Source organism: Eubalaena glacialis, chromosome 17 (assembly GCF_028564815.1).
Source record: "Eubalaena glacialis isolate mEubGla1 chromosome 17, mEubGla1.1.hap2.+ XY, whole genome shotgun sequence".
Taxonomy (NCBI): Eukaryota; Metazoa; Chordata; class Mammalia; order Artiodactyla; family Balaenidae; genus Eubalaena; species Eubalaena glacialis.
Window position 1 is genome coordinate 21,322,953 of NC_083732.1, and position 23,736 is coordinate 21,346,688.

Below are 23,736 nucleotides of genomic sequence, written 5' to 3' on the forward strand. Positions count from 1 at the left end.
TGCAAACTATGTTGCTTAGGAAACCAATGTTTAGTCTTGTTAACATTTGCTATTTCTAAAATATCTACACAAATAATAGTGATCTTTTAAAGGCTTAAAACACTTAACTGATGGACAGAGAGTCCATTACATATAACTATAATCTAAAATGTCAATATACCAAATTGATGCAGTCTTTTCTTTGAATAACTTCTGTTCAGCAGTGTGGACCAAGCCAGAGAAGAATCATCTGTGAACACATCTACTAATTACTCAGTACTAGATGCTTTATATATTTATTAACGTTACTTCCTATTATCCCCTGAAATCTGGGTATTTTTGTTTCCATTTTCACATATAGGATCCTGAATTTCAGGGAAGCTATGTAACTTGCTCCTTCAAGCAGTTAGAAAGTGGTGGAGCTGGGATTCAAGCCTGAGTGTATTTGTTTCTTCAGTGCACGGTTGTTTTTTTGTTTTTTTGTTTTTCCCTAGCACAAACATATACATAGGAGTAGTCAATATTCTTCTAATGAAATTGTTTTTGAACAACATAGGCTTCTAGGGGCCATTTAGCTATAGCAGAAGTGGGCTATTTTTATGTTACTGATGTCTTATCTTTTATCGTTGCTCAGAATTTCAAGCGAAGAGAATGACTCGCAAATAGTTTTTTTTTTTAATATAGATTTATTTATTTTATTTATTTTTGGCTGTGTTGGGTCTTCGTTGCTGTGTGCAGGCTTTCTCTAGATGCGGCAAGTGGGAGCTACTCTTAGTTGCAGTGCGCGTGCTCCTCATTGCAGTGGCTTCTCTTGTTGCAGAGCACGGGCTCTAGGCACGTGGGCTTCAGTAGTTGCAGCACGTGGGCTCAGTAGTTGTGGCGCACGGGCTTAGCTGCTCCGCGGCACGTGGGATCTTCCCGGACCAGTGCTCAAACCCGTGTCCCCTGCATTGGCAGGCAGATTCTTAACCACTGCACCAACAGGGAAGTCCCTCAAATAGTTTTTTTAAAAATGACTATTATTTCAACACAGGGTTACTTTCTCTGGTTCTCCACAGCCAGAGTGAATGATGGTTTCATGGATAATGGTTCCAAAGAAGCATGCCCAAGTAACTCATTGAATATGATTGAAGTAAAATCTCGGGAATGATGAAATCATTGCAGATTATCATTGCAGATTCCAGAAAACATTTTTTTTAAGTTGTGAAACTGATTCAACTCTAGAATTGTTGCAGTAATTTTAAAACAATGCAGTCTCTGAGGGAAGCACCTATCATTACAGAAGTCTTTGAGGTGAAAGTGTGAGAGAAGTTGTAGAAATTTCTAAGAACCAAATAATGACTGAGACAAAGAAATGCAACTTCCCTTAGAGTAAATGATACCCTTGTAAGGGGTCTTTGATAGAGTTAAAGGAAATCGTGATAAAGATGCACTGCTGGCTAAACATTTATTTTCTTTTCTATTTTAAAAAATAACTTCGCAAGGCTTTTAACCTAATATGAGGCTATTCAGAAAACTTGGCAACTGTGGAGTAGAAAGTAAAGGATTAAAAACTAGCTATGAGATAGAAAACAAAGTGTTGAAATAAGTAGCCAGTGTTCCACGTGTTCCTACTGGGCAGGCTAGGGATCCGTGTGTGGACAAGATGTGTTCCTGTGTTAATGAGAAACCTAGCCAAGCCAGCATACTATGCTAAGGAATGAAAATCGTTTTAGACAATATAAAGAGAGATTGTCACAAATCCTATAAGGACTCAAGTCTAGATAACTGGGCAACTGGTTGATAGATGAGAACGTGCTATTATCCCTAAATTATAAGAGAAGTTCAATCTTTTACTTTCAAAACAATCAAATAAAATAGCATCTTATATGGAGAGATGTATTAGGCATTAGTAAATTTAAGAAAAACTATTTCAGTAACAGCACTTTAAAACATGAGACCTTAAGAGGATGTATGAGTAATTTATTGAAACTAATTGATATCAGGAACTTATTAAATTCTTTTGAGGTCCCATTACACTGAGGTCATAGATGATGCAAGAAGCAGAAAGAAGTGATCACACATTCCTGGCCTGGAGGCCCCAGGAGATACTACTGCCTTACTGTATAAAAATAACTTCTGGGTAAAACCAGACAGGGCAGGGTAAAGGAGCTTTACTTTTTCAGAAAGTAAAAAATTACAAATCCAGCCCCATTCAGGTAATTGACACTGGAGCATCCAATGCACTTCAATCTATTACTGCCTAGAAGAAATAATTTAAGAGAAAGCACTGCAGATCAACAATGATGATGTTGCTTGGTTACTCAAAACCATTTGGTAACATGCTGAGTTGCTTAGCTTTTTAGAAGCACACTCTTTGTATCCACATAGGAAAAGGATGGAGAAGACCACTTGAAACCATTTTTAATTGCAAACTTGCTTCAACTGGAAACAGGCTTCTCTTTTGCAACACACAAGCAAGTCCAGAGGTTTTTATTAAAATGTGAACTACCACGGTAGTAATAAATGTTGAATTTGATGTGTTCTTCTAAATATTGATCTTGTTATGGTGAATCTGCTTTGAAGGGGTTTGAGCTGTTTTTTTAGGAGGTAGGAAACTCAAAGTTTTTAGGCTTCCTGGCCCAGGAGTCCTGGGGGCTGCCTGGAGGCACCCCTGTCCAGGGGAAACTACAGAGCTTTGGAATCAGACTCACTCAGTTGAAATACTACCTTCTGCCACTCTGTGCCTTTGGACAAATGTCTGAGCTTTGATATCTCATCTCTTCCGTAAAAGCAATGGCTTTTCTGTGACAGATTTACTGTGAGGATTGAGTAAGGAAATGCATGTTACGTGCTTAGCACCTAACAGGTTTCCAACAAATATTCACTTATTATTTTGAAACTAGAGAGCTGCAAGTATCTTCTCTGTATTCGCAGTCTCTAAGATACCCTTTACAATGAGTCATAGAGCTGAGGTAGAGAGGGGAGGGACTTCAAAAAATGGGAGGAGGAGCTAGAAGGGCTGTTGAAATTTGTGGATTCTCTTTCAGAATTTGGTCTTATTCTCCAATTATAAAATAAGAATGGGCTCATATATATATATATATATATATATATATATATATATATATATTTTTTTTTTTTTTTTTTTTTAATGGATGAAAGTAAAGTGGAACTCAAAACGTTATCTAGGACCTAGGACTACAGAAAATGCTTTTCTTTCTCTTTACTACTTTAGACCAGTTAGCTTAATATTTACTCTGTTTGGTGGTGTATTTTTTATTTTATGTGCTAAACATTTTACTAAAAATAGTGATGCACTTGATTATTTAATGCATTAACAAATCAATGGGAGGGGTTGTGACGTGGAAGTTTTGTACGCAAATACTATCTTAGCACTATACTTGGCAACTTAAATATTCAAACATTATTTTAAAAATTCCAACTTCCACTGAACTTGTGCCAAAGGCTTCCCAGATTTGCTGATAAGAATATAAAAAGCATGTGGCTGCTGCAATAATCAAGTGCAGATTAGATTAGATTTATTCCCAAATCACAGCAGTCTTAAACTTAGAATTCTCTGTTTGTGTATCTAGACTGCTTTAAAAAATTAAAAATTCCAGATCTTTCCCTGATCATTAGATTTGTATGGATTATATAGTTTTTTTAAAGTATTATCCCAATTTGCAGGAAAAAAAAAAAATCAAGATTTGCCAGATAAGAACTTGATGACTTTTGAACTAAGATTGAATGCCTGAAAGTTATCAGTTAACTTACAGAATAAATATTATTCAAACAAGGGAAGGAAAAAAGGAGTAGTGAGGTGGACAAGCTTATGAGTAGGTGTGGCAGGACAAGAAAAGAGAGAGAGTGGTGAGGGCTTTCATTCTCATAATTAAAAGGAGTAAGAACCCTAAAAATTTAGGTTTTAAGCATTGCCTTTGGAGATGTAACCATTTGGTTTGGGGTAAGGGAAAAGGTGGTTAGCAGAACTCAGGTCAAATGAGAAAAAAGGGAAATGAGAAATAATTACAGAATCAAAAGGAAAGCCACTTTTAGGGTTTAAAAACTATGGTTCAGTATATCATTGTGGTTAAGAGAGCTATTCCTGAATAAAGCTATATGGGTTCGAATCATAGCTCCACCACTTGCTTGAGGTGTCCTAACACATATAAAGGGCATCAGTCAGTACCTGGCACAAAGCAAATACTGTAAAATGTTGGTGGTAGTGATGGTGATTGTGGTAATCAATATACTATTCCTCAGAAAATGCAGCAATTACTCCTACCTTGTGTTAATAAAAATAAAGTAATTTGGTATCATTTTCGAATGTGTGATCATCACAAAATTGACAGAATAGAGTAGAATACTGAATGAATTGTCAGTGGTCTTATTTTAAATAGTATTAAATAAGAAAGGTCAGGTGCTAGAGAACACAAGTTAGTAATCTAATTAAATCACCAGCAAAAGAGACAGATCGTGTTAACAACAGTCAGATTTGTTATTACAGAGCAATTATTAAAGTGAAATATTGAAAGATGCTATGTATCATTAGTAGGCTTTAAACATGTCATTTTACACAGGCAGAAAATATAATCAGTTCACTTGATAAGTTAAAATCTCCTTTATTAAAATATGTATATCATTTGTATAAAGGGGGCACTATTGTTGAGGATCTAAAAAGAATTCTGTGGCATACTGCACTACATTCCTTTATAAAATTATTTGCACAAGTCACTCTCTTCGGAGTAGTCTCCAAGTGCCACATGATCTAATTTGTGAGATTAAATAACAGTTTTGGTTTTGACATTTTGCACATTTCCTTAAATCACTATTAAATGTAAGGATTTCAATGTGGCACCAAACTATTATTTGGTTACATTTTATATGCAAAGAATGTAAATCTTTTATGAAATATCAGAAATTTTCACAGGACTAGTGAAAAGTTGCTTTCTTCCCTCCTCCTTCCCGCCCCTCTCCACACACACACTTAGTTTTCTGGCCTTCACAAAGGTAGGAAAACCTTTATAAGCTTCTAAATACTGTGGTATTAAAACTGGACACATCCAAAATTTCACAGACTTTTTTACCATACTGACCTGGGTTTCATTTCAGGCTCTGTCAGTTTCAAACTTGGGGACTTGAGGCAAGTGACCTTAACATCTTTGAGCCCCCAGGCTCCTGATTTGTAAAATGAAGATTAAGCATTACCTCATGATTTTATTGTGAGGGTTACATGACTGTTTTTACACAAATAGTTTACCACAGTATCTGGCAGAGATACAAACTTAATAAGTTGTCATTGTTTTCTTTTTATTTTCATGAATCTTCAAAGAGTAGCAGTCATTTGGTCAAATTCACTTAGCTACTACTGATACCTATTTGAACAAGACTAATTAATACATTGAAGTGTGTGTGTGTGTGTGTGCGTGTGTGTGGAATGGTAAGGATTATTTGATAAAATGGAATTGTTTTTGCTAGAAAAGAGGGGAAGAAATGGTTTTACACACACACGTTTTTATATATATATATATATATATATATATATATATATATATATATATATGTATATATGTAAGAGGACTTCTCTGTTTTTGATATAATTGAGGAAGCTTTGAATTTAGAGTTCTGAGGCTCTGGGAAGCTTTTATAAAATTCTCATCTTGAGATTCATCTGTTTCAGGATATAGGGTGTGGTTTAGTATTTTGAATAAAGGTATTCTAGGTGACTTTGCTATGCCTCACTTTGTCCTAAGTTGAGACTCTCTTAAAATGAAAGCTCTCAAGGAACTCACAGTTTCTTGGGGAAATAGACATGAATCATATAAAAGTTATCACAATACATCAAAAGTGCTGAGACATATGTATAAGCTAATTGTTAATGAAAGCACAGAGGAGGTGACACTTGCTTTAGGTTTTGAGGGAAGAATGAGAGTTTAACAGGAGAAGAAAAAAAAGACATTCAAAAAATAAAAGGAACAACATTGATCAAGGCATAAAGATATGAGAGATTGCCAGGAGGAAGAAGTGGCCTTCTTGAGTGGCATATTGATTGGACACCAATGTTGTGATCTATTAGGAAGTTATTCCTGAATTTATAAGCAAGGACTGACGACAAATTCTTTTTTTCAAAACTAATTTAAGATACAGTTACAAGATAATTGTTTTTTGTTGCTGTTGTTGTTTGGGAAAGGGCACTGGGTATTTATTATGATTGTATTGTTTTTAAATAGTTTACCATCAAAGGTCAAAGGTTTTGTGTGTAGCAGGAAAAACAATTAGTGAAGGCAATAATAGTGCTTCGGTGTGCACTTCTATTTTAAAGGTTAATTATTTGTTTAATTAAAGCCCTCAGAATCAACCACAGATGCTATTGCCTAGAAATATTAGATAAACTTGAGTCTATTTAACAGTGTAAGGATTGTGTGACAGCTTTTTTATCCTCTCAACGAGATATGGCCTTTTCTCACTTTAAAGACCATATCACATTTTCCCTTTATTTGGATTATTTTTTCTTATGGTTGTTGATTATTTATTTAGTTATATCTGTATTTTACAAATGAGGGAATCAGGGCTTAAAGAGGTCAAGTCATATACCAAAAATCCAGTGCTAGGGCCATGATGTTTACTCAAGCAATTTTACTTTCTTGAATGATAGCTCTTGAGATATTATGAGATATTAGATTGGAAAGACATGGAATTCCAGAGATTGTTGTGGAGGCTATTGAAATTGTCAGGAAAGAGATGATGACAGAAGAATAGAGAAACAGACATGACAAGAGACTTTGTAAAATGGAATCAACGCCATGTGTTGAGTCAGTAGAGAAAGAATACGGTGTGGAAAGTGATTTCTGAAGTCTAGTTGTTTTTTATAGATTTCCCTACGACAGGGAACACAAAGGAAGAATGGAGCTAGATGAAACCTATGATTTCTGTCTGGGGATAAGTTTAGCAAGCCAGGACATTGCCGGCACTTCTGCTCTGGAGCTCACCTAAAAGATCAGAATAAAGATGTGGATTTATTGATGACTTGGACATATTCTTCAGGTTTCTTCAAGTGCTTGTTTTTTGCTTTGGTCTCTCACATCAGCTACCATGTATTGAGTATTTTTTTTTCTTTTTTTTGGTACCTTGACAGAGAAGTAAAAGTATGCTCATAGTTTATGTAATGTGCCATTGTCATTATAACATGTAGGCTTGGCCAAATAACCAAGTGGGAAAAATCAGAATGAGCCTTTCTTGTTTCCATATTTTATCTGTATTATTATATTTGCTGTGTGCTGCTGATTATTGAGAATTAGATCTAATCTTGCCACTCCCTGGGCTCATTTTTCCAGCCACTAGGATGTAAGGTGTGCCAGAGATTCACCTGAGTTCTGCCTGATGCTTATCTCTTTGAAAGCCAAATTTTGGGTTCTTGTGATACTGGCTGACACAGCAGAGCTGAACATGGCATGCTGATTACCTTTCACTCTGATGTCCTCTGCAGAAACTGCCTCTCTGGGAGCCAGGACCTGTGAGGATGATCTTACGGAGCAGCAGTTGAGAGCGACCTCAGGTAATTGGTCTTATTCTTGTCTGTCTTGAATGAGCTACATTTGTTACTCTCATAATTTATGTAATGAACTATCTCTGGAACTGCTCTAATTAGGACTGATCAGATCCCTTATACAAATAATTTAAATCCTATATAGAATATATCAATATTATATATAATAAAGCAAATATCGGGTTGGCCAAAAAGTTCGTTCGGGTTTTCTGTAAGCGCTGCCATAACCCGAACGAACTTTTTGGCCAACCCAGTATATAATAAATAAATTAAATCACATGGAGCCAATATTTGGATGCATATGTAAAGCAATTTCGTAAAGAAGAGGTAACTTCTGCTGGATAATTTCTCACATCTACATTTACACACAATGAAGTTTTACCTAAATGGTCAGTTTTACACAATGTATAAGTCAATAAGCTAGGTATTATTTTTCCCCAAGTCAAACAACCTGGATGGTGGAGTTAGTTTTGGTAATTAATGAGTTGATTGGATTTTTACTGCCCTGTCAATACAATCACTAGTTCCTGTGCTTTGCATGCTTATGTGTGTGGTAAAAGATGGAGGCTATGCCTTCTTAGCAGCATTATATTCAGATAATTTAAGGGGAATTTCACCCATGTTGCTACAACACACCTCATTTATTTCTGCTGTATAAACATGATTCCAGTTTCCAGATTTATACAGCTGGAATAATAATGTGCTATACAGAACAAAAAAAAAAAATGATTATAAAAAGTCCTTCACATTCATAATGGGGTATTGAAATACTTTTAAAAAATTGCAAATGAAACCATTCCTCCAATATAAACTCAGGGCTTCCCTCTTAAAAAAGTCTTCAAAGTTAAGTTTACCTTCACCTATGTGTGTCTCATGAATACTTTTTTATTTATAAGTAATTATTTTTTATTTTATATATTATTTTTCCCTAGAAAACTAAAGAACATATTTAAGCTAAAGTAGCATAAACTCAGTTCTTCCTCCTCACTTCAAGCCAATCAAAAAATTGCATTAATGACTGGATTGAAAGTAAGAGGGCAAAAATCAAGACCATGACAAAAATATTAGACTAAAAGGAGACCGCTCCCTCTCAATACATTTCTTTATTGTTTTGTAAAAAAAAAAGACACCAAAATTTACATCTTCACTTCAACCTCTCTGAGAAGCTTTATATTTAGATATTCCCATGCCTTCTGGATATTTGCATGGGGATGTTCTACAGGGAAGTCAAATATAACAAATTCCAAATTGAACTTCTCTTTTCAGCAAAACCATTTCTTCTCCTCTTTTAATTGATGACATCATACGATAGACCTAGTTACCCCAAGTAGGAAAACTAGGAATCACCAATTTTACTCAAAATTGCCAGGAACTGTTGGGCATAGATTATGAGTAAGGCAGATGAGTTCTCTCATTTTTAGACAATATTACTATACAAATAAATGTTATCTTCAGATTGCAACAAATGTGAAAAAGGAATTGAAAGAGGTAATGTGTAGAGCAGAGGTTACCAAAGTGTGGGCCCCTTAAAAGCAGCATCAGCCCAATCTGGGAACTTGGAAGAATGCAGATTCTTAGGCCCCATCCCAGGCTTAACTGAATTAGAAACACTGAGGATGGGGCCCAGCAGTCTGTGGTTTGACAAGCCCTCCAGGTGACAGTGATTCCCTCTAAAGTCTGAGAACCCCACCTGTGTGACAGGTGATGTACTACCTTAGAAGCAGTGGTCAGAGAAGTTCTCTGAGGAAATGACAGGTGAGCTGAGTCCAAAATAATGAGAAGGACCCTATTAGGGGAAAGGCATTACAGACAGAGGAGGGGAAGAAGTTGGTCATAGTGCATGAAGAGAAAGAAGGCTGACCTGGAGATAGATGAGTGAGTGAGGAGGAGAACAATGTAAGATGAAGTCATAAAGGTAGGCAAGGCCTGATCATTTCAACCACAGTAAGGAATTGTTATGTATGTTATTTTAAGCAAAGTAGGAAACCGTGGCAGGCCTCAAACAGGAGAATGGCTCGATTTTGTTATATGAAGGTACGCAGAATAAATTGTGGGAAAGCAAGAGCAAGTCTTCCCCAGTTATGAGATCATTGCAAGATACAGGTAAGCGATTAAGGGTACTGGCAATGGAAATGTAAAGAAATAGATGGATTTACTGTATACCAAATACTTTGGAATTGGAATTAATGGGACTTGCCAATGGATTGTGTACATAAGAGAAGGAAAGAAAGAAGTCAGTGATGACTCTTGCTTTTTGTGAACGGTGGTACCATTAACTGAGGTGGTGGAGACTGGGGAGAAACAAAGTGAAGTATGTTGAAGGGGGATCAAGAGCTCTGATGTGGGCATATTAAGTTTGATATGCCTTCCAGACATCCAAATGGCGATATAAAATTTAAAGCAATGGATCTGGATTAAATCATCTAGGGAAATCATTATTTTTCCTCAAATCAAACATTCTTTGTAGATAAGAGACTAGGGCTTAGGACAAATGCTGGAGACACTCCAATATTTAGATTTTTAATGGAGGAGGCCCCAGCAAAGGGGAATAAGAGGGAACTTTCAGAGGAGTACGATGAAAATCACAAGAGTCTCATGCAAAGAAATTCAAGAAAGGGACGTTTTTCAAGGAGAAAGGAGTAGTAACATCTATTGAGCAAAGTTAAGTAAGATGCAAACAGAAAAGTGGCCACTGGATTTCACAGCATGGAAGTCATTGGTGGCTTTGAGAAGAGGAATGGATGTGAAGCCAGGCTGGAGAGGGTTGAATAATGAATGTGATTTAGTAGAGAGAGAAGATGTAAAGCGAAAAACAAAAAACCCAAACCAGACCAAAACCAAACCAAACCAAACAAATACTCCTTTTAGGTTTTATTGAAGGGGAATAGAGGAATGAGATAGAGTCTGGACTTCTCCTTTTCTTGCCAATTTTGCTTCCTCAATGGAACTCAGTGTTCCAACTAACAAGTATTGCCTGACTTGTATAATTCCAGGATTAATCCTGGTGCTTCTGGCACAGTGACAAATAAGACAATCACTGTTTTCAATAAATGTGTACCTATTAGAGAAAGTAGGTAATACGCAGATAATTTCCACATACTATGGTAAGTTGTTTGACACCAGTGCACAACAAAAAGAAAAAGAAATTTATCCAGAAACATTACTCCTAGTTCAATATTCAGGGAAGATTTTTTTGAGAAATAAGCAATTAATAATGATACAGTTAGCATTTGTTAATACTTATTTTGTGTTTTGCTCTGTCCTGACTGATTTTTATACATTATAACAAATCCATGAGGTGGGTATTATTAACTCCAGTTTTACATATGATGAAACTGATATTTCCCAAGCTAGGCTTAAAGGAAAGATGGGAATTATACAGTGGAGAAAAGTTGTTCTAGATAAGAGAAAGAAACAGAGTGGTATGTCTTATAGGAAGGAAGAGGGCATTAATGACTATTGCGTGTGTCTAAACAGTGGTGCACAAAATGTGGTCCTTGGACCAAAAGCTTTAGCATCACCTGGGAACTTAGAGATGTAAATTCTCAGGCCTTACTCTAAACCTACCAAGTCAGACGTTCTAGGGATAGAGTCCAGCAATCTGTGGTTTAACAAGTCTTCCAGGTGATTCTGGTGCCGTAAATTTTGAGAACACTGTACCTGAGAGTTAAGTGCTAGGTAGGAAGTGAAGAAAGATGAGACCGGACTGGTAGACAAGGGCCGGCTATTCTTGCCCTGTACAGAAGACTGAGCTTTTTCTTTATGTGATGGCAGTCACTGAAAGATTTTAAGTAGAGAAGTCAAATTTAAGTAGATCATATAAAGGATAAATTTAGAGGGAGTGGGGACTGGGCAGGGAGACAATGAAGGGGCCCAGGAAGGAATTCTTGTAAGCCAAGTATCTAGAATAGATGCTCCATAAAAAAACTACAGATGTTTGAGTCACTAACCTCTGCTTCCTCTTTACACGGGCTTAAAAAGTATGTGGTGTTTTCCTTAGAAGACTCAGAGGGTTTCCAAACCGAAGTATAATAAAGCAATGGGAACCAAGCAAAACTGGTGTTCAGTTCAGAGGCATGCCACTGAAGCCGATTTGCTTTGAAATTATATAATTTTGTAGAATAAATTGATAGTGATTTTCCAATCATTTTTTATTATTCAAAGGAAAATAAGCTACTCATTCAAAAACTTTTCTTTTAAATATAGTTTATGTGTATGTGTAACTTATAAGATCATCATTTTAGTATGATAAAAATGCTAGGGGAAGTTAACTGTACTGTACTTTTATAGTATATATGACTATAGTATTACTTTGTCTTCTTCCTATTATTTTGAAACGTTTTAAAATAAAAACATTTTATCATTTATCTGAAAATTGGGAAGTTCTACTGGACCCTAATGTGCATTTAAGCATAACTACATTCATATCATAAAGTTTAACATATGAATACTATATTTTTTATTTTCCATGAAGCAAAAGAATAATTGAAATATAGACAGTGTGAATACAACAATATTATGAAATGCTATAATACTTTCATTATTATTACATTTAACATGTTGAAGAAATTTATTGATGAAAATGAAAACTGCTTTAGCATCTTTATTTGGGAATTTTATGTAATTTAGTATCCTTATTTTGGAATTTTACGTAATTTCCCTCAGTTCTAAGACATCCCTTTAACACATTTAATGTCATACGCTGTTTTCCCTCTTTCATAAAATTTTCTTCCTTTTTTCATAAGCATCTTACATTTTATGGCATTTTACAGTTGATGAAATGTGGTACTTGAAAATTATTCAATAGAATGTAGCCAACTCTTGCCCTTAACCCCAAATCCAACCTACAAGGTTTTCTAGAGAAAGTGGTTTCTCCATGTGAATACTCTTGACTCTAAAGCCTATTTATAAAATGAATGTCAAATTTATTTCAAAAACTCTCTTTAAGAATGAAAGTGACTTTTTACTTCTGACTTGTAGGAAACTTTATGGTGTACATAAGTTACCCTTTAATTCTTTTTTTACGTGATTAAAAATTCGCCAAGTTCTATGGCTCCAAAGAGCCTACCTGTAATAAACAGCTTTCGCCTTCAAAACCACAAAACAGGTCTGAATTGCTGGAGCATTAGAGCTAATTGCCTGCCTACTTCAAAGGAAGAACAAGAAAAGTGTGGGGAGTCACAGAAGCAGGGGGAGTGCCAGCAAATCCACCTCTGGAGGTTATGAGCTGTGGCTTGGAGGAGCCGGGCAAAGTTATGGCCTCAGAACTGCTGTTTGCGATTAAGTTGATGGGGAGAGTCTATCCCACAATCTCTCCCTGCTGCTGACACAGAGTCTTTGTTCGCATTCAGATTTCTCAAACTGTTGCCAGGGTCAGGCTGAGGTCAGACACCACAGTGATGTATAGAAGAACTTGTCTGGGAATTTCTCTCACACTTAAGACACATACCAGAAAAATGAAGAAGAGGATCCTGCAAAAACTGTCTGATGAGACGCAGATGATACTGTAGTTTTTCTTTTCGTACCTTCATAATCTTCGTTTTCTTCTCCTGACGCACAATGTTTTATGAACATGAGTTGTGATAGCCCTTACAGTTTTCTGTCCCCTCCAGATAAGGACATTCAGTAGCACTCTGACGCTTCATTTTCCCGCCCTGGGGGAGAGGTCCAGTAAATCTACTCCAAGAACTCTCGCATCCCTTCCCCGGGATGAGCTGAGCAGTAATTGCCACGGGCCGTCCGTAGGTCGCGGGCCTGACTCTGGATGTCACGTCACGTGTGTGGACTTGGCGGGGACACAGCCTGATCTAGTCATGATCTCAGCCTCCCAGCCTCCCAGACTGAGCCAGGCCACTGTCCCCACCCAGCCTGGCCCCCTGCTGGGAGGAGGGAGCCTGGGTTTGATCAGTGATTATCACCGACAGGTGAAAGCAGGCTACAGCCAGGAGGAGGGTTGATTCTTTCTTCTTCGAGTACAATTTCCACATGTATTGAAAGGGAAGCTGCCCCCACACACTCCGATGACCCACCCCTCCCCAAGGACCTCCCCTCTGCTTTTGTGCAGTGGCAAAGTGCAAATATGGAATCAAGAGATTTGTATGGTGCCTTTGAGGACTTAACAGTTGAAACAAACTCTGGTTTCAAATGTATTAAGCGTCCTTGTTTTCCCCTTAGTTTTTTTTGGAGTTTCCCCCATTGAGCCCAGAACTGGCCCCCCTCTGTTGTTTTCTGCTCTCATAGTTGTAGAGCATGGCTGGCAAGTGAGGCACTAAATAGCAATTTTTTCTTTTTTTTTTTTGGTGCTTAGCTGCTACGTATGACAGTGGATATTTCATTCTGCTGTCAGAACGTTATTAAAAAAACATGGGGTGTGGAGAGGGCCATGATTTCCCCTTTCAATCACTACAGCATTTGCAATGAAAATTTTATGCAGTGTGTAATTTTCAGTTAATGCTTGACACTTAAAATGTCCGGAGCTGCGTTTTGTACGGTTCTTGAAGGGTTAATTGTATCATGTTCTCTGCATAAAAGCTCTGCTTATCAAAAGCAAATAGAAGAGTGTATGCAAATGGGTGTCGATGACCTTTTGCCTTTCCAGGGTTAATTTATATGGTCATTAAAGATTTTATGAAATTGAGTAGCCTGGTGTTTCTAATCCCATTTTACCTTCTTCTCCTAATTTATGTAATTCCTACCTGAACAGGGAAATATGATTTTTATTTTTTGTGCCGCAATGAAAACAGCATGCCATGCTGTGGGGAGTTGTGAGTCTGGTTATCTGGCATTACTCAGATTGCTAAAAATTCATTAAAATGTGACATCAGCACAGTGAGAGACAAATGATCGCAGGATGAAAGAGAACAGTGGGCCTTTCACGGATTAGTGCTACACAGACCCAGCATAGAGGCTAACTGCATAAACAGATTAATCCACCAGCAGCGGCATAGCTAAGATTTACAGAATAATTAAATAGGGTTGAGTTACTATGAGGATTTCCATGTAATCTAGCTGGTGTGAAACCCGTGAATGAGGTGTGGGGTGACGCGGTTGTCATAGAAGTATACCTTCTTCTGTCCTACGCCCTGTATAGCTCCCCCTATAGAAAAAAATAAAATAAAATCCCAGTGTAACTGAAGTTTTGAGATCTTACTCTGACAAATTCCAAAGAATTCCTCTGGGGTCTAAGGGCTGAAAGGCAGGAGTAACACCTGTCTTACATTTAACCCGTCATTATCACATTATTGAACTAAGAAATTTTTCTGAGAATTCGGTTCCTTCTGCCATTTATCCAAATCCTTGCAGCAGTGGGTTCATGCAGCTTAGAAGGTTCTACTATTGAAATTACAAAATTGCCTTACATCCATTTTTCAATCTTTTCTATCTTAAACTGTATTTCTTTGAAAAGATTTCTTTTAATTTAGTACAGGCACATTTTCTCAATGGATAATAAAAGAAGTTGCTTGAGATTAAAAACTAACAAAACAAAACCTGCATTGGTATAGCCAGCAGGTTCTAATAGTGGCTTTTACTAAATTCATGCTCTTTTTTGAGAATGAATGTCTGCAAATGATTCATAAATAACAAAGTTCTTAAATGGTCACATAGTTTATTTTCATGTGTGTTTTTCTAGGGTTTTCCATCCAACTGACTGGTCTGTCTTTCTTAACAGAAGAACAAAGTGAGGAGGCTGAAAGAGCTATTAAACCTACAGCCGGGGCTGAGGATGATGAGAAAGACACAAGTGAGAGAGACAATAATGAAGGCAAAAACTCTAATAAAGACTCTGGTAAGATGCTAGAATCTTTCACCTTTCCTTCCCCCACCTCCATTCCCTGCAATCTGCTCTTCCTTCACTGCCCCCCCCCCAAAGCTTATTAAAAGCTTTTATTCATTTTAAACTGTCTGAACATTCCCACTACTATTCATTGCATGTGCATTTTGCATGTGATTTCTATCAGTAGCCTCCCATTGACCTATTTTTAATCATAACCATCTGACAGAATAGATGTGGATAAGTTGAAGAATATTGCAGGACGACCAGCGAGATTATTTTTTAATCAAATCAGTTTGTGTGCTTGTAATTTTTTAAGCGCCTTTCATTAATCTTAGCTATACTTGTGATTCCTCTGATGGCATATTAATTTTTCATAAGCACAGGATTAGATATCACTTGAACTTTTTCATTCAATCACATGCGCTCCCCCCCTTCCCAAACCACATAACCTTAAAAATAAATGTTATTTTTCCTTGCTTTTTTACAACTTACACTCAGGAATTTGCCCTTTTTAAGGGCATCTATTTGAGGCATTTCAAACAAAATCCAGTGAAAAAGTTTACAGATGATTCAGCCTAAGAAGAGGAAATATCATTGAGAAGGGATTAGGTGCTGGGTAATTTTGATCTTCTAGAATAGACAAATCCCAGTAATGAAAGCTACTGTCTTTGAAAACAAACCTTCGTGTCATGACATTTACTTGTGCACAAACAAACCCTAGGCCAGCATCTGGTGTGGATACCTAAGGCTTTTTCTGTGTTTGATTTGGCAAATATATGACTTCATCCATGCTTTTTATGTATGAGATGGAAATCTATGGTCCCAATGAATATTACATTGGCTACTTTTGCTGCACGCTATACCTAGTTTTATTATGGTGGACTCATTGAAGCAGAAGAAGTGCTGAAACGGGTTCAAGCCTATTAGTTTCAGGTAGTCATCTATCTTTTCCTTGAATTCCAATGACAACCGCATCTAAAGAAGCTTGTTTTCACTGTGAAGACATTGGGTTGTGCAGAAAATATCATTTTCACTTGCAAGTTTATTTAAACCTGAATTATCCCATATTTGTGGTTCAGTCTTTGCATATCTAAGTTTTCCATTCCCTTCAAAAATTATTTGAAGGGCCTCCCTGATACCCACCCCACACCGTTCAATGCTGAATTTCTCTCTGGAGTCCAGTGAGAAGAGTGCCATTTAAATTTGTGTCTAGGATATAGTGGCTAACATATGATTCTAATTTGATTTAAACAAAGAAGATCTAAGGTTGGTTTTGAGCCTAAAGCAATGTAAAAAAAAAAAAAAAAAAAAAAAAAGATGCCCTAGCTGTATATTAATACAGTTCCTGAGGTCACTGACAAGGAATTTGAAGTACCTTGTGATCAGTTAAGGTCAAGGGTAGTGCCATTTAAGCTTCATTTGAAAAGAATGGGCAATAGCAAGGAAGTCAGTTTAGGTCTAGGATGGACCTCATCAAGGCTAGCTGATGGACTGCTTCTGGGAGGGCAGGATTCTGCTGCCTTCAGTGGTGATTTTCTCACAGCGGTGCCAAAAGAGATTGCAGACCATACACCCACCCAACCCCATTCTTCAGAAGAATGTGTAAAACACACAGGACATTGGTGTTCGTTGAGTGTTCACGTAATACATAGGAATGTGACATTGTGCTTGGTTTTAAGTAACTAATACCTTGTAAAGGATGCGTTGTGGGAATCTCTTGAAAATGGCTCCAGTCTCACCAATGAGGCAAGAGTCTTACTTGGAACATACCACAGATGCAAGGGCTCTATCTCCACCAGCCCGGTTTACTGCTTTACATAAATAATGGGCTCAATCACTCCCTAACGGCCTGATGAGTTATCGTCCTTTCTTGGGCATCTAATTGTACCATCTAGACAGGACTCGGCATGTGAGAGGATACAGACCATTGGATAATGATAGTTTTCTAAAACACATTTTTATCCCTGTAGAAACGCCTCCCCAACTACATCTGTAGGGATAAAAATGGGCTTTCGTACCAACTCAGAGCAATTACTGAGATGCAAATATTTAGCCTTGAAACCTCTCAGACACCAAGACAGTTATTACTGACAACTAACATGAACTTTTAACAAAGTTTTCTGCTTCCTACATTGAATCTGATTAGGTGAAAAAATTATTATATGGATTTTTTTTTCCTTGTAAGTATTTCTAATGACTGAATGAGCACTTATGTATGTATTGGTTTTCTTCCTGATGTCAGTTATAAATGTCAAAAATACTGGCAAATTTATAAGTTAATCACTATCTTAATGTGTTAGATGGGAAAACGGTCTGACCCCACTTTAACACAGAATTTTTTAGACAGGAAGGAATTAACACATGTTAGGAAGATGGTGTTTGCATAAGCTGTTGTACTGTGTTGCTGACATTAATCTCTAGGACTAGAGCTTTCAAAATGAGACTTGGCAATATGCAAGTTATGTTTGTTGAATATTCATTCATAATAGAAAAGCCTCCTAATGCCTCATTTATATTGTCATTTAAATCTAGTGCCACTTTAGATTAATTATAATCCAAATTATAGCTCTGTGCACTACAAGAATTAATATAGAGTTTATCCAGATTAATATATTTGCATTGAAAATGTAATATGTCTCTGCCATGGCTAAGGGGACCACTTTTTAATAAGGGAGTAAACATGAGGAAAGATGGAAATTAACCTTCATTATTGCAATTAAAATTATCCTTTCATTCTAGTCTCATTAGAAAAAATACTGTACCGGTAATTATAATTTAGGCTTATTTGGAGTTGAATAACATCTTCTGTTATATCCAAGTTTTATAGTATTCAAACTTTACCAAATACATTGATTCATAAATAATAACTCAGCATTTTGTTATTTTTTTCAAGATTTGCTTTGAGTACACATGTGTTATTGGATTTTCCTCACTTGTTATGAATATAAACCATTTTACAACCTTCTGTATTTTAGGGATTGAAAATTTATTAAGTAGGCAGCATCTGAATTGAAATGAATTATGTCATTTTTATATTAGTAATCTCATGCAAGTTAAATAATCCCATAACTGACAGATAATCATTGGCTCATCTATTCGGCAGTCCTTATTTGTAATTAGGCTTCATGCTTTAGTTAAAAATGCATTAAAATTACATTTTTTTTGAGGATAGTGTGATGGCCTTAATAACACAAAATGAATTATGATCTCATTTCAAAATTTTGTCTAAGGTAACAAACAGTGTTTATTTCAAGTAAAGTTGTAAACATAAACTATGAATAATCAGAAAACTTAAAACCTTCCTAAAATTAATTGGCCTTTACTTAATATAAGATATTTCTAGGATAAAACAATTCAGAGAAAGACCCCAGAGTTGATTTCCTATAATTTACCAGGGAGGCCGTAATACCTGAGATGGTACCCCTTTGAGTAGAAGAGGCATGCATGCATAAAATATAATGTCCCTCATTTTTGCAAGTAATCCTGGTGGCCTGTTTTATCTTCAAAAGTCTGTTTTTGTCATGTTATTGCATCTTAGCATTCTCTGCTGCTGCTTCTTATCAGTGACACGCATTTCTGGGGTGCCTAGCTAGAGTTAGGGGGTCTAGACTTTATTTATAACTTCTTCTCAATTTAAAATAAGATGGTCTTTAGGAAGTTCCTAGCTTACATCAAGATCATGGTTTAATTAACTAAGTTAATTAGCCAAAAAATCTCGAAGCTGACACATATATTGGGTGGAATACTATAACCCACAGTTATTTCAATGGCTATGAAATAGTGACCCTAAAATTTAACTCTTTTCTTGATGCAGCATGAATGTCCCTAAATTCAAAAGCAATTATATTCTTGATGATATTAATGTACATAAAAATAATATGGATTAATTATATCAAATATGTACACCAGTGTATAGTAAAGTCTTAGTAAAATGTTTCAAACCTTGAAATCAATGTTTTTTTGACCCTTTATAGTACTACTATTAGAAGATATATGCTTATAAAAATAAGGCCATACTTATACATTTAATAGATTCAGAAGTTTCTGGAAGGCTTATTCTGTTTTTGATGTTCCTAAGGCCTGCAAGCAACAAGAGTTGTGGAAATTCTCTTTTACCTTGTGTGTGACAGTCTTTGATACCATAGGGAACTGGACCAATTTATTATTTGGTCATGTCTGATTCTCTCATGTACACAAAAGAATGATAGGGGAATATGACATAGTATTATTTTCTTAAGGAAGCATATTCTTACTCACTATTGGGGAACTTTTGAAGAAAAATCTTCCAGTCTCACAGGAAAAAAGCAGCTGATAGACATTTGCTGACTTAAATGACAATCATTTTCTACAACTTGATCTGACACCTGAATCAGTAGATTTTATTTGCAAATTTTATATATCATATTGTTTTCTTAAGTGTTTATTTTTAACACTTTAAAAATGATAGCACAAAATATATTCTGCTTTGAGAATTTTGCTTTAGATGAAAGATATCTTTTTGATACCAGAATTAATTATGAAATAAACATTCCTGTTTTTGACATATCTTTGGATATCAAATACTTGGATATTGTTTAATCAATGTAATAAAATTCTTTTGTCTATCTCAGATTTAAGTTCATCCAAATACGATAAATTATTTTTTCAAATATCTAGAGAGAATCTAAATTTCTCTAAGATGTCTGTATACATAGGACAAATATACCAATTCAAATAAAATCTAGTGTTTGTAAATCTAGAAATCAGTAGCAGTGCAATTGGTTTGGAAATGTAACACTAATTCTGTACCTACCACAAACCCCAAGGGAATAAAATTATTGTCATTATGTCATTTAAATTCTAGTTTAATTTTGGTCTCCTCAGAGTCAGATTTACTTTTAAATTTCTTTCAGAGTTTGGAATTCCTAAAATTATTTATATGGTACAAAACATGCATCTCCATCCAGGAGAGAAAAAGAATGTATTTTTTGGTTCATTTTTACTTTGTTTCCAAAACATCCTTGACCTTATTTTTAAATTAAAACTGGGTTATTTTGCAATAAGGTATAATTTGTTCATTTATATGAACCGTATGTGGATTGAAAAAAAATCAAGATAAATCTTCATGGACAGCATACAATCAGATTACGCCTAGACTCTATATTTACGCGGGGTCTGATAGCAATCAATGGTTTAACTTCATTGCATTTCAAGATGTATTTGCACCCAGTTGTCCAGTGATAGTGTCCTCACCCTGGAAATAATTTAGTTGCAAATTGACTGGAAGATGGTGAAAATTGAAAGTTAAAATTAGAAATACTCATAATAAACAGCAGAAAAAAGGTCGGATGATGCCGCGCTATGATGAGATTGGAATGGCTGGTAAATGAGGTTTTGTGTTTGTCGTGAGATGTATGTGACATGCCTACCCAATGTCGCTGTAATATCCAGCCTCACAGAGGAGATTATCGGGAAAATTGATGCTGGAAAGAATTTTCTGTTAGATTGGGAAATTAGAATCACACTCTCTCCTTTGATGTGTGTGAGGCTTCTATACATTATGTTGCTCATCTAGGCAAAATTTTAAACCGTCTTTTAACACCGAATATTCAGATTAACCTCATAAAACAATTGTCTTCTTGATTTGGACTACAATGTTATGTGCACAGCCAACTGCTGAAACATCTAAAGCAAAGAATAAATCACGAAAAAGCAGCAGTGGATATGTAATGTATAATTTTAAAATCCTACATTCACCACGTAAAAACATTGTTTTCATTTTTGAATTATAACTAGTCAGCTCTTCTCAGAATTTTGAAATGTTTTCAGTGTCCCGGAATTTTAGAGAAGAGATAGGTAATTAAACGTTAGCAAAAATAATTATTTTCTAAGTTAGCATTTGCGAATGGGAGTAGATTTGCTTTAATGTGATAAAGCCGTACTGAGACACCAGAGAGCACGTGTTATTGATGAATCTTTCAAGGTCACCTACGGTTATCAAAATATGAGACAGGAGCACATTTTAAAATATATAAAAAGTCCACTTGGTTAGTGGACAAAAAGAAGTGCAATTTTTGCCTTTTGAGATTAGCATTGTATAAAAGTGCTTTTCTGGTTCTTTGGTGACTCAGTGGATTTAGAGCCAGAGATATTTGGAAAACATAATTTTTCTGATCTCGACATTGTTAGTCTTTTAAAATTGAGGTGTCCTATTCTTTTTTGGGAATCAGGAATAATCACACCAGAAAAGGAGCTAAAAGTCAGTGTGGCAGGGGGAACCCAGCCACTCCTGCTGGCAAAAGAAGAGGATGTGGCAACAAAAAGATCAAAACCTACAGAGGACAATAAATTCTGTCACGAGCAGGTAAATGTGTTTTCTTTTTCCCTTTACTGTGTAAACATGTTTTTGTTTTTGTTTTTGTTTTTTTTATTGCCCTTGATAATTTTAGAGCCTCCAAACCATTCCATGCTGTTGAAATGTATGTAGACGCTATGATTGGCAAGGTAATTAACTCTTGGTGTGACTTCTAATGCTCTGAAGTCATCAAAATCCATTAACTAATAGTGACCATGTTTATTCAATATTTTCCAGTTCTATCAGTGTCCTTATTGTAACTACAATAGTAGGGACCAAAGTCGTATCCAGATGCACGTCCTGTCACAGCACTCAGTGCAGCCGGTCATCTGCTGCCCCCTCTGCCAGGACGTCCTCAGCAACAAAATGCACCTCCAGCTGCATCTGACGCATTTGCACAGTGTGTCTCCGGATTGTGTAGAGAAGCTGCTTATGACAGTAAGGAAACCAAATGTTGATGCATATGTGACATAATCTCTGTAAAGGTATCAACACAAAATCTGTAATTATTGTTTGATAGAAATTTATTTCTTCTGTGTTGCATCAAGCTCTTACTGACTGTGTGGTAGGAATCCCAAGTAAAGGCCCATTTGTTGTCTCTTGTGCTTTGGAATAAACCCCAAATATGATACAAGGCATAGCTTATTCAATAACACAGATTTTGCAACCTTCTTCTCATGCCTGTAATGTTAATCAAATGATTCATGTGGGTACCTTGAGTTTCATATTTTCTTGGCTATCATTTCTTGGTTACAAAAACTTTCAAAGCGTATTTCTTAAATTTTTTCAATTTTTGTTGGAGTATAGTTGATTTACAATATTGTGTTAGTTTCAGGTGTACAGCAAAGTGAATCAGTTATACATATACACATATCCACTCTTTTTTAGATTCTTTTCCCATATAGGCCATTACAGAGTATTGAGTAGAGTTCCCTGTGCCATACAGTAGGTCCTTATTAGTTGTAAACCATTTTTTTTTTTTTTTTTTTTTAATTTACGGCTGTGTTGGGTCTTCGTTTCTGTGCGAGGGCTTTCTCTAGTTGCGGCGAGCGGGGGCCACTCTTCATTGCCGTGCGCGGGCCTCTCACTATCGCGGCCTCTCTTGTTGCGGAGCACAGACTCCAGGCGCGCAGGCTCAGTAATGGTGGCTCACGGGCCTAGTTGCTCTGCGGCATGTGGGATCTTCCCAGACCAGGGCTCGAACCTGTGACCCCTGCATTGGCAGGCAGATTCTCAACCACTGCGCCACCAGGGAAGCCCCTAAACCATATTTTTTAAAAAAGAAAAGAAGAATACTGCATCACAACAGCATTGATCCGAAATTTGAAGGGAGAGCATTGGCCTGTAAGAGTCACAGAATGTCCCTGCTTTGGTTGGAAAAATGTAACTGGGATATGCTACTGACCAAGGGCAGATGTGATGGAGTCTGTGATTTCTGGGGTACCTTTGCCATGAACCCCTTTGCTTTTCACAGGTGCCTGTCCCTGATGTGATGATGCCTAACAGCTTGCTACTGCCAGCAGCCACCTCTGAGAAGTCAGAGCGGGACACACCTGCAGCCATCACAGCTGAGGGGGCCGGGAAATATTCAGGTATGCCAGCCTCTGACCAAGATCTCCGCAAGACACACTCAGGGCCTTGCATCTGTGATGCTGGTCCAGCATTATTACTATCAAAGATCTTTTTTTGTTTTTAAAAAAGCACAGGGGAAAAAAAGTATGGCATTTCCAAAAGCCATAGTTTCTAAGGCATATTTAATATCTGGTTATCTGTAAACTGCCCTTGGGGGACCTAAGTATCAATGACCAGGAATATTTCGTGTGTTCTAATTACTGAACACGACGGTTATGGCCCTTGCTATCACGCTGCTGGTAGCATACTATAATTACCTTTGACTTATCTTCTTCCCTATGCTGAAATTCCTTGAAGTCAGGGGTGATTTCTTATTCACCTTTATATCCCCAGGGCCCAGTACAGTGCTTGCCATATAGTAGTTGCTCAAATAAATATTTCTTCAGCGATTCAATTAAGCAGAAACCTTTAGAAGCTCCTACTTAACAATATTCATTGGCGTTTAAGCTGTAGACTTCCTTCCTATAAGCGATGTTTATGCTTTCTTGA

General features: G+C 36.6%; 1 protein-coding gene across 2 annotated transcripts in view; it reads left to right on the forward strand.

Annotated features, from left to right (window-relative positions):
* ZFHX4 (zinc finger homeobox 4) overlaps positions 1-23,736 on the forward strand; it is a 151,595-nt gene that overhangs the window by 114,275 nt on the left and 13,584 nt on the right. For both annotated transcript variants that reach the window (XM_061171648.1, XM_061171649.1), the window contains exons 4-8: positions 7,448-7,516; positions 15,177-15,293; positions 21,491-21,624; positions 21,853-22,053; positions 23,090-23,207. In XM_061171648.1, the coding sequence (XP_061027631.1) occupies positions 7,448-7,516; positions 15,177-15,293; positions 21,491-21,624; positions 21,853-22,053; positions 23,090-23,207 (639 nt within the window). The remainder of the gene's footprint in view (positions 1-7,447; positions 7,517-15,176; positions 15,294-21,490; positions 21,625-21,852; positions 22,054-23,089; positions 23,208-23,736) is intronic.